This window comes from Mobula hypostoma, chromosome 14 (assembly GCF_963921235.1).
Source record: "Mobula hypostoma chromosome 14, sMobHyp1.1, whole genome shotgun sequence".
Lineage (NCBI taxonomy): Eukaryota > Metazoa > Chordata > Chondrichthyes > Myliobatiformes > Myliobatidae > Mobula > Mobula hypostoma.
This window is the reverse complement of record NC_086110.1, coordinates 41,823,277-41,835,886: the sequence shown is the minus strand read 5'-3', so window position 1 is coordinate 41,835,886 and position 12,610 is coordinate 41,823,277. Positions and strand designations below refer to the sequence as shown.

General features: G+C 39.7%; 1 protein-coding gene across 1 annotated transcript in view; it reads right to left on the bottom strand.

The window, feature by feature from the left end:
* The window catches only part of jph3b (junctophilin 3b), a 134,232-nt gene extending 124,489 nt beyond the window's left edge, over window positions 1-9,743 (bottom strand). Inside the window, exon 1 of the mRNA XM_063067001.1 lies at window positions 9,329-9,743. Within this exon, the coding sequence (XP_062923071.1) occupies window positions 9,329-9,710 (382 nt within the window). The 5' untranslated portion in view covers window positions 9,711-9,743. The remainder of the gene's footprint in view (window positions 1-9,328) is intronic.
* Window positions 9,744-12,610: the final 2,867 nt, after the last annotated feature.

The window sequence follows — 12,610 nt, the reverse complement described above, 5'->3', positions numbered from 1 at the left end:
TCACATATCCATACAACAGACCTGCCAACTTAACCCATGTCAGGCGTGCCAGGCCCTCTTCTTCAAGCAATTCAACTTCATCTCCTACCAACCTGGTCCAAGAACACTAAGGCAGACACCCTGTCGGGACAGTTCAACCAGGCCGACATGAAGATCGACCCTCAGCCCATCATTCCATCCTCACAGATCGTTGCCCCAATCACCTGGCATCTTGACAGCCAAATCTGCTCTGGCCAACACATCTGACGAGTACATGCCAGAGGCCATGCGTTCTGAGGCACTCTCGTGGACCCATTCTGGTCATCCAGGTGCAAGACAGGCTTGGGTTTTCTGCGACACCGAATCTAGTGGCCCACCATAATCACAGATGTATGTTAAATTTGTCACTGTCTGCCCTTAATGTGCCTCATCCAATTCTTCCAACCAGCAGCCCTCTGGGCTCTTGCGGCCCCTACTAGTCCCCTGACACCCATGGTCCCACATCGCCATGGATTTCTTCATGGGTTTGCCACTTTCTGATGGGGCCATGCTGAACATGACTGTGGAGCATCAGTTCTCCAAGGTGGCCTACTTCATTGCCCTCCCCAAACTTCTGTTGTCCACTGAGACAGCAGACCTGGTTCTCCAACTTGTAGTTCACCTCCGTGGTTTCCCTCAGGACACTGTGTTGGACCAAGGGCCACAATTCCTCTCCTACTTCTAGCAAACCTTCTGCTTCATCCTCCGCACCACAGTGAGTTTGTCTTCTGACTGACAGTCAATCAGAAAGAGCCAATCAGCTAGTGGAAAAGTTTCTGCAATGCTCCGCTGCCTCTCACCCTCCTGCATGGAAGACGTATCTGCTCTGGACTAAACTGTCCCGCAATCTACACACCTCCTCTGCCCTTTGAAGTGCTTCACGGCTACTCCGTGGAGGAACCAGCAGCGGAGGTTCCGTCCACCAGGACACTGGTTCACCAATGCCAGAATGTTTGGAAAGGAGCACAGGGGACCATCCTAGCTGCTAACCATGCCTACTGCCACCAGGATGAATGCCATTGGCACCCAGCCAGACTACTCCAGTCTGGGGACTGCGTCTGGCTGTCCACCCAAGAACTGTCCCTGTGCATTGTTTCCCGCAAGCTCTCGCCCCGGTTCGTTGGTCCCTTTATGATTACACATTGCATCAACCCAGTCACTTACTGCATCCAGCTGCCACCATTCCTCAGGATCACTCTATGTGTCCTGCCTCCAGTCCATGGCCCATGGACCACTCAACCCCACCTAAGCATGCACCTCTGGAACCAAGGGTCCAATGCACACAGTTTGCCGGCTGATGGATTCCCATCATCGTGAAGAGGGTGTGCAGTACCTGGTCAACTGGAAAGGACACAGCTTGGAGGAAGGTCTTGGGTGCCACTCAGTTTCATTTTGGATCCATTGCTCATCAAGTAGTTCAACTGGACCCACTCGGATCATCCTGGGCCATTGGGTGCCAGCCTGAGAAGGGGAGGTGCTGTCAGCCCCACACAAGCAGGCACCTCCCAGTCTCCACCCAGCTAATAGAAATCACCTGCAACCTATTCAAACTCAGCTCTCAGCCACAGTCCTTTGTTCACTCATTGAACCAGCCAGCTTCAGCCAGTTATTCCTAGACTTTACTTACCTTGTTGCCTTGTGGTGTTAAGTATCTGTTCTCAATTGTTTTGTGGCCACTTGTGGCTTGTTATTTAGTAATTTGTTAATAAAAGTTATCACTCACCACTAAATCATCTATGTTATTCTGCATTTGGGTCAAGCCTCCCCCACATTTCATGACAACTACAATAATAATGATATGATTTAAAAAATCCAAGTTAGATATCAAAAGATTTGCATGAATGCCATGTGATGATACAAAAGTTGGTGCTGAATTATAATGTTAAAACAACATACTGTTTATTGAGGCTACTCGTACTCAAAGATATGTAAGCTTGACTCAGTGTAGAATACTACATTTAATCTTGATTAAAGTACTCTCCTTTGGGCTGATAAGGAAAAATATCAACCTGAATAACAAAAATGTAAATAGGCCCTAGACTTGATTTCTAGCAGTTGGTTTCCGACTTCACTACGCAAGCATTAAATATTGTTTCATCAAAATGCAGAGAGGAAACTCTGACTCAACACTTCATATGCCACTATGGAACTAATTGTTCTTCCACTTAAATTAATTGGGGAAAATATCAGACAGGCTAGAAGAAGCAATAGCAAATACCCCAAATTAGTTCTGTCTGTGTTCTCTATGGGCGACGCCTGACAATCAGGCAATAAGGACAAAAATCAATCTCATCTGCCACATTCAAAGCCCTTCACAGCCAAATATCCTCTGGAAACTACTGTTTAAATTCAAATATACTTTCAAATATGTAGATTATCCATTGGCCAGACCAACAGAAATCAAACAATTCATCCTTAAAGCCTACCACAACAAACAGACATCACCATAAAATGAAGGAAGCAAATCAATTTGTCAAAATATATAAAGTGAAATTGGTCACTCATTCTCAATTCTTCCCACAATCATAAATTTCCACATATGGCTGGAACTTACTGCCCCTATAAAAACCAAAATAGAGCATGGGGTAAACCAGATTGCCCCTCTAAAAGGCTGATTTTGGGAAAAAAAAAGAAAATTATAACCTCCATTTGAAATTAGAGCTTCAAAGTATTCCTTTCAATAAACACATGAAGCAATAAACAGCTTGTTGTATTATTGGTTGATATCCAGAAGATCCTCCTCCATCACATCTGTTAGTTGTAGATAGAAACAGTGCTGTTTTCTTCCTTTGTATTATCTCCTTAATCAATTATATAAATAGTCAAAGTGCTAAGATTTGGTGATTTTGATTCTGCAATCCATTTCTTTACTAACAGGCAGGAATGGAATTAAAAATGTATGGTATGTATTGAGGTTTTAGTTGGTTGGAATAAAAATATCTGAAGAATTAGGAATATTTCTATGATAATACTTGCTATCAGGATTCTGATAGTAAATTGATAGATTTAGTAATAAGCAAAAGTTATAAACCATATTTTTTCAAGATTTATTTCAAAAATAAGGCTTTTTTTTTTAAGTTTAGTACATAACTATTTGATCTTTCTTTGTGTCTCCAAACAGTGAACTACAATCATTAAAACTTCCCAAATATTCTTAAAAATCTAGCACTGATATTTCCTTTGTTCATACAATTCTGGAAATGTCCCTTTACAGTGTAAGGGGTTTCTTCTTTTATGTTACTGCATAGGCTAATCAAAATGGCTTCTTTGTTATGTTAACTGCTGAGAAAGTTCTCTCGCTAGCAGCTTGTTTGGGTTATAGAGGGAGTTGTATTCAGTTGCTAACCAATTGGGATAGATGTTATTCTTTCTTGTGTGTCTGTAAGCTATTGTGATGCGCGGGTTTTTGGGCAGAAGGCGCAATGGAGAGAGAGAGAGTGGACGCGATGCTGCGGGCTGGCCGATGGGGCGGATCCCAAGCCGGAGTCCGAGGTCCAGGGTCTTCGACGAGGGGAGGAGACGAAGACAGACTTGTGTGGAGCATCTGGTCGACCACCTTGGTTGGTACCAGGCAGCGGGTCGAGGTGGTCAGAGGGGATCGAATGGTGAAAAGAAGATCATTACTAGAGCTCCAACTGTTTGTGCATGAAGAGGTTGAACTTTGATAAGTTTGGCGCCTTTTACTTTCCTTTTATATTTTATCTCAATGAATTACATAGTTCCAGTAATATCTATAAATTGTAATCATTTATTGGCATATGGTGTATTGTCTGTTATTTGGCAGGGTGGGGTACATCACACAGCATCCACACCCAGTTTGACGGGGCTGAAGGCTGCTTCCCCTAGACGACAGCGAGTTGAGCAAGCCTGAGGCTTACCGGGGGGCTACAACAGCACGTCAGATTACCTTTCAGCTAAAGGTTGTAGAATCTTGAATGAAATCATAGCATTGTGCACATTATAATGCATCTTTCAGCTGACCATATCCTCAGCAACCTTTTTCCTTATCTACACTAATTACATTTGTCTGCACTAGGTCTGTATCCTTAAGTGCCTTTCTAAATGCTTCTTCAACATTGTGATCGTATTTAACTTTACTACTTTGTACCACTCTTTGTAAAAGAAATCTTTCCCCTTAAGTTCTCTTTAAAACTCCTTCCTCTCATCTTAAACCTATGTCTTCTTGTTTTTGATATCCATATAATGCAAAAAATATCAATCCATCCTTATCAATGACTCATATAATTTTATCTACCTCTATCAGATTACTCTCAGTCTCTAAGCCTTGCCTATTTAAGTACCTGTGCAAAATCCTCTTAAACATGGATTGTTTACTATTTTACTACTTCCTCTGGCAGTGAGTTACAAGAATCGATCATTCTCTGTAACATAAATGTTTTCCCCTCAGATCCCCTTTAAAGCTCCTTGCTTTTATTTTAAATCCTCTGTTATTTGATACCAACATCATGAGAAAATGATTTTGCCTATCAATGACTCATATAATTCTATATACCTCTATCAGGTCACCTTTGACCTTCTTTGGTCCAATGATCATATCTTGTATAATAATATATATATAGCCGGCAAAACTTGAAATACTGTAGCTGTATTTGATTTTCTTGTATCTGCAGACTTTGCCACACACCAGCACCTTTGATTTCTACAACAAACAAAATAATCCAGTTATCCCAACCATGGTCTGAAGAATACATTAACATTGTCTGTGATACTCACTGAACATTCATATAGCAAACATTAAAAGAACGTAAGAAGTAACACCAAGGCCATTTGGCCCTCAGTACTGTTCAACAAGAATTTGGTTGGTTTTCCCGTTTAATGTGATTTTTTGCCCTTTCCCTTCATCATTTGATTGCCCTAATATTCAGAAAACTATCAGTCTCCGTTTTGAAATCTGCCACACTCCAGGGTAGATTTTTTTCAAGATTCACTGCTTTGTAACTTGTTCACATTCCCACAGTTCCATTCCACCGGCAAACTTTGAAAAGTTCCCTCGGCCAAATGTTGACATAGATTGTGAATAGCAGCACACACAAAATGCTGAGGAACTCAGCAGGCCAGGCAGCATCTATGGAAAAGAGTAAACAGTCGACGTTTCAGGCCGAGACCCTTCATTAGGACGTCAGAGACAAACATCATCATATTTGTGACAGATTGTGAGTAGTTGAGGCTCACACTGTCACTTAGGTTCCTGTTTTATTCTCTTTCTTAAATAGACGGGTCGCATCTGCAGGAATTATTCCGGAAGTACAGATTTTTGGAAGATGGTAACATTATCTCTACAACCTTTGAAACTCTATAATGTATATCATCATCTCCTTGGTATTTAAAGCGTTTTCAGGATCATTATCTCTACTAGTTTTCTTTAACGAATACTAATTTCTTTTCATTTCCTTTTTGATACTAGTACTTGCACTCCAGTACTTCTCGGAGCATTTTTGTCTCTTCTTCCATGAAGCCAGGCACAAAGTACTTGTTCATGCTGATAAATCGTTTTTTCTTTCTAGCCATAATCATGTTTGGTGATGCTCAGTGGTGACATTCAATCAGAATGAAAACTCAATGTGTTGGATGTCAAGCTGCCAAGCTGACATTTTTGTAGGTCATCCAAGGGGTGTAGACAGACACACTCAAGACACTCCTTGGATCCAGACATCAAAATCAAACTGCCCAGAAGGTATATTGTGTAGGTTATATGGGGATCAAGAACAGCAGCAACCAAAACCAAGATTAATTCCTGCTTCTTCAGAACCTACATTTTGCTTACATTTGGCTGAATTTGTGATCTCCATCACCCAATAAATTGGTTCAAGTATTGTCATCTCTGCTCCAACCAATTCTCACCAACCATGGCAATCAGAGTTCTATTATGTTATGAAATCCTACCTTTCATATTACTTGGGAGGGTATGTGGGGCACAAGGAGATGGGGTCTGGTGTTGCCTAGCCAGGTGGCCAAGATCATTATTGAGCTGCCTACTCAATGGTTGGTAAGATCCTACCTTTAGATAATTTTGTCCAATTAGTGGCTGGCAAATGTAATGAAAGTAGATCCCCATATCTTCATTTTGGCCACCATCAGCTAACATCATCATCAGAAATACTTGTTCAAATGTAGATGTTAATTATTGTTTCAAAAGTGCAATAAAGTAGGAGTATTAAATTTAATAAGATTTTTGTGCAGAAGTATTTTTGGAATGAAGACATACATATTTAAGTAGTTTTGGATTTTAAAAATGTTTTCTGATTATTATTAGATTAGATATTCTGATTAGATTTCCCCAGGTACCTGTATCATGATTTTCATAATTATAGCCCTTTAAATGAACCACAACTTGAGGAAATGTTACAAATAATCATCTTAATTTCATGTTCCATGTTTATGTTTTCTAGCTATTTAATGTTTCTAATTGCAAACTTTTCAACTATTTTTGCTTTTGTTTTATGCTTCATGTTTTGGAGTTGTATTCCAGTACAATTGCTATAAAATAAGGTTATCTTCAAGTGAAACAATGTTAAAAATTTATATTCCAAGTATTTGTGAAAAAACTTTACAAACATCTGTCTCTGTACAATGGCTAAATTGCTTCATGGCAAGGTATTCACAAGATCTTTCAGTTATATGCAAGGCATTTTGTCCCACGTTTATTGTAGGAATTTCTTTCAATATTTCAACAATTTTGTATGCACTTAACATTACAGTGGGTTGTTTTAAATAAAATGAAGAAAGCACTAAATGTGTAAAAAAAATCAATAGCAAATTAATTTTAATATTTTTGCTGCAATGGTTTGATTCTTTTCGTTTATTTACCATATTTCCCGCAGTGTTCCTTTATAAATGGTGCAGTTAGTGTCCCCAGTTCATATTTAAAGGATTGTTACAGCCTGTTAAATACAATATTTTTCTACTTCTGCAGTCCATTCATATAAACTTACCTGATTATTAAAATTTAAAACCTAGGTTCCTTAAGTGGAATAACATAAACCTTAATATCAATTGCAAGATTCAAGGTTGTGACAGGTTTCATTACTTGAAAATTGTTTAAGTCTGGTTTCATATCAGTGCAAACTGACACAATATGATTGCACATTTTAAGGGCTTTTCATCATTATTACATGGTGCACAAGACATTTATGTAAATATATATTATCTTATCTTCATCTTTTAAAAAGGGTCATTTATCTCTTCAAGGGTAGCAGTATGATCCATAAGAGTAACGTGATGATATAGCAAACACAAGAGTTCTCTGCGTGGGGCTTGCACGCTTTCCCTGTGACTGGGGGTTCCCATGTGTGCTCCGACTTTCTTTTCATACCCTGAAGTATGGTCTGGGTAGTCTGACAGATGCCTATTGTAAATTTCCACTGGTATATGTGGAGGCAGGAGAATCGTGGGAATTGATCATCTATGTGAAGGACTATAGATTATAGAAAAATAAGGGGAAGAGTTGCCATGCTCAGAGCCAGCACAGACTTGATGGGCTGAATGTCTTTTTACCTGGAATGGAGTAATTCAAGTCACATTGTAAGAATATAAAACTTAAATTGTCTTCCACTTCTCCAGTTCACAATGATGTGGCAGGTGGGTGAGTATTCCAGAGATGGCGGAAAATAACTGCATTAATTTGTTGACATTCTTACTGCCGGCTCCGTGAACCGAACGCCAAAAACGCAAGTGTTTGAAAATAAGTACAGCCTTTTTAATTTTGAAGAAGCTTCTTCGTAGTTCAATTTAAGGTGACATTTTAAAATGCCAGAATGCTAGTTTTCCAATGTATTACAGATGCAAACGGACATCCGACATCCTTTCGGTTTAATTCGGATTTGCTTTTTATCATATCAACTTCCGCTTCCATCCCACTTTAGGTAATTTAAAATGTAATACCATGTAATCGGAGCAATCTAAGCATACAGTATTGTTTCCGGTACGTTATAAATTAATAATATCATATTTGAATAAACTATTACTATTATCACCCCAACGTGATTATCAACGTACTACCCAAAGATCCTCTAAATCTGTGGCATTATCTCTGCAATTCCGTGCTTTGTTAATCGATATTATTTGTCGGTAAAGAATCGTTCTCTTAAAGGGTTCCAGCCCATTTTTTTTCGTCTGGTCATTCCCTACCCCTTCCGTGTTACACATAGATATTTGGTCTCAGTGACTTTATTGTAATCACCACCATAGGACTGAAATCATAAATTAGTCCCATGCAGAGTTAAAGCAGACCCGATTGCTTCGCAATAAAATTTGGTGCATGCTGTTCTTCGGTTGCAGTTGAACACAAGCTTCACAATGTTTGAAAACCGCATTTTATCCCACAATGCGGAAAAGTTTTGTACGATGGCCAAGACTAGACAAGCGAGTTTATTTGAATAACCTGAAAGCTTCGATACAATAATTACATGATTTCTGCTAAGTCAGCAGACCTGGATATTAACTTGCAAACATTGCCTAGTCATCACGAGCCTATCATGAAACCTTCGCGGTTAAATAACACGGCCTCTTCTTATTCCTTCTTATGGAATGGTTGCCATGTTCGTTATTGATCTACATTTTTTGCCTATTCATGTTTATAGCTTTGTGCACATCTAAAACCATATTTTCTTTAGAATAATTGGCTTTATGATTCATAGAAAACCCATCACTCATTCACACCTGCCAGTGCAGATAAATATTATTTGTTCACATATCCTTACAGAATGCCTTGTTGCTGGCATTGCATCGCATGTACTGTTTACAATAATAGATTTTATTTCATATATTTATGCAGTATGTCTTTCATTTGGGCGTCTAATTAAAAGGCTTGAAAGTTTTCTCTAGTTGTCGTAATTGCCTGTTTTAGACGCAGACTTTCAAACTAACAAGGATAAAACCTGTATCCTTGGCTGCACTTTTTAACTGTAGTGTAATTTAGATATTTGCTTTTGGTTGCTTTTTATCTTCACTTCTAATTGGTCTTGTATTAATTTCATTTCCATTATGGTTATGCATTTGTGGTTTGGACGTTGAAACAAGTTCTTCAGTTTCACAAATCATTGATACCGACTGATAAAGGAAATCTCCCGCATTCTTATCTTAGAATTTCTGCTTTAGACTGACAGATTGGTAATTTATTACTAAACTACAAATTATAGGAAACATGTTTCTCCTGGGATTCCCTTCGGTAACTAACTCCAATTATTAACTTTGTGGCTATTTTACTATTAATACATATCTCAATCGCGCCTCTTTAGTTCGCAAAAAAAAGTCACCGTTTGAATAAGCAGTTTTAAGTTTCTTCTCCTACCTCCATCTCTATAGGTCTCTGTTCCGTATCCATCTTGTAGCCCATTGTTCCAGGTCCCCTCATACTTGGCTCCGCTGCCAATGCTCTCCCGGACCCCATATCGTCCTTTGAATCCATGGCACCATTCTCCTTTGTAGACCCACTTTCCCTTGCTTTCCACTCCAATACCATGTCTCTTTCCCTGCGCCCATGTCCCCTGGTAAGTATTACCACTTGGCCAGGTATATACACCCACCACCTCGAAACCATGGCTCCAAGATCCCGCGTATTCTCCTTGCCCCTTCGGGCCGGTGCAGATGCCGTGTCCATGAGCCTTGCCATCTTCCCAACCTCCACAATACGACCCTCCATCATCAAAATCGAACCTGCCACCCCTGGACATGCATGAAATGAGGATCACAATTCAGAGCAAGAAGGCGTTTGGACTACTAAATCGGACAAAACAAAAACAAACAAGAAAGAAAAAAAAGACAAGCAACGCCTTCAACAAACGTGACGGGTCCACTAAAAATTAACCAACGGTTGGTTACTAGCAAAATCCAGTCATCTGGGATTCGACCGTCTTCGATAATTATTCAGAAATGCTGGCATATTTATGAGGAAATCTTCTAAAGAATCGACGATATTCAGTTGGTTAGGATTACGCCTTTTGGCACAGCAATGCGTCTCTACACCTCAACAGAAAAACAACAGACCTGATGTTTTTTTCCAATCTTGCACCATTGCTCTTATGCTGGAGGGAGGATGCTTGTGTTTTCTGAGCAGTCTGGAGTGGATGTTGCTGAATCAAGGATTGCGGAGATGCACTCTCTCCCGCTCCTGAGTCCTGACGGCTCTGTTTATAAAACCCCGTTAAAGGGAACAGGTCTCCTCGCAACCCTTCTCGATAAATTGAAGGCGCAGGAACTTGCGTAACATTCATGCACTCTTAGAGAATCCCATTGCTCGGATCTGTTACTGCTGTAGAGACCAGGCTAATCTCTCAACACTCGGATATTTCAAAGCCACGCCGAGCCTTCAGAAAATGATCAGCGCCAGCTAGCTATGTCGAAAATGGGGCTCTTGTGATCATTTACATCGGAAATTTGGTATTATACTTAAATCTTGTATCAATGGTTTATTTTTATGTGTGTGTATATATATATATATATATATATATATATACACACACACATACATAACGTGAAAATGTTATTTTGAAATAAGCTAGTCTAGCTTTACATTTAATATTTAGTATTTTTGTCGTCGAATTGATACACATTTTGTTATTCTACAGCTGGACGTTCACTGCCTTCGCATCAATTAGAAGGGAGGGTCCAATAAACGAAAAGATGTTATTTATTGTAACACTGTGGGTACAATCACCAACTGATACAATTGATGTTGAGAACGGCAGGTTGCATTTGTGGATACAGTACCATAATATTTCCGCTCAGTTCTTTTAATGACTGATATACACGTCGATAGCATAAACAAGTTCCGAATGCATTGTATGTGTGTGGATTTGCACGTTGCTAAATGATGCATTAATCAATAAGGACAACGCGGCCTTGAGGCAGAATAAGATTATTCTAGTTGGCCGGCTGTTTGGCTGTTACATTACCTGTAAATTATAATTTTCGTCCGGAGCTATTCTGGTTTAGTGTTTTTTTTTGGGGGGGTGACATTAGCGTTAGTCAAAAAATGTGTTCGTGGTGTGTCGCCTGAAACTCGAGGTCTAATTAGGTCTACTGTCTCCCTTCCGGCCTGTTGTCAGCAAATCATATTGGCTTAAAATAACCACTTTTCCTTAGAAATGTTAACCCACAGTCATCTATATTTAACCTCTTTTTCCCTTTTTTGTATTAATATTGTGCAATTTGTCCTTGCGTGTATATTTAAAAAGCTTATCAAATTCGATGTGCTGGCAACCATCCAAGTTGATTGTTAGTCTGTTTTGTAGAGATAGAGGTAAAGTGTAAACGGGAGACACACCATCTGGGCACCCGTTTTCTTTACAAATGACAGAAAGTTAATTTTGAACAACTTTAGAACACAATAAAAGTCTTTAAACAAAAAAAAAACAAGCAGAAAATGTTGGAAATAACCAGTCAGTCAGGCCACACCTGTGGGAAGAGATACAGAGTTCAGTATTTAAGGTAGAGACCCTTCCTCGGAACCCAGAGTCAAAAACAGCAGGGAGGATGGTATGACTACAGGAATAAGCTGCAAACAAGGTTACCTGGTCAGTAAGTGAGAAAATGGAAGGATATGGAAGTTGCAAAATGTAGAGCAGGAAGACATACCCAGTGAGTCAGGCTAGGCATGCAATTCATTCTGAGAACAGAAGCAAGCTGTTGAAATAAAACAAATAGAGGGATGATTGACACAGACAGAAACTTCAAGTTACCTTTAAGTTGTACAATTCAAAACTGCATCCAGAAGGAAGATGAGGTGCCACTCCTAAAAATTGTATTGGCTTCACTCTGACAGGACAGGAGGCCACAGACCAATAGATCAGAGTGGAAGTGGGATGGAGAACTACAGTGGCAGGCAATGACAGGAAGCTGAAGGTCACTACTCTAGATGGAACACAGGTGTTCCGCAAAGTTACTGCCCAATCTGCATTCCGTCATTGTGAACATCGAATACAGCAAACTAAATTAGAAGTGCAAGTGAATTGCTGCTTCACCTGTAAAGACTGGGTCACTGGATGGTGCAAAGGAAAGAGGTGAGAAGACTTTGATTTGTACTGCCTGTATTTGCAAAGTGCCTTATAAAGGGGTGGCCAATGGGAATGGAAGAGAAAACCAGGAAGTCATGAAGGGAATGGTTGTGCAAAATACTGAGGAGGAAAAAGGAAAATATTTGATGGTGGAATCTCTTTAAAGGTGACGGTAAAGTGCAGAGAATGAACTGTTGAATGTGAAGGCTAGTGGGATGAAAGGTGTTGACAAGGGGAAATCTATCCTGGCTGCTAAGGAATTGAGAATAGAAATGGATAAAATGTGGTCAAGGACTTTGTTAACAATGGAGAGCTGTGGTTCGAAACAAAAACTATTTCTGTATGGGAAGTTCAATCATTGGAGTAAATATGATGGAGATGGAGGAAATGGGACTTTTGTACAGTCCTTACAGGCAGGGTAGTATTAAGAGCATATAAAACAGCTGTAGGAGTCAGTAAGTTTGTAATGGATGTTGAAAGTTCACCTTTCTCCTGAGACATAGACAGTGAGATCAAGAAAAGGGGAATAGTCATAGCTTAACCATGTGAAGGGAGAGAGCAGAATGGAAACTGGCAAG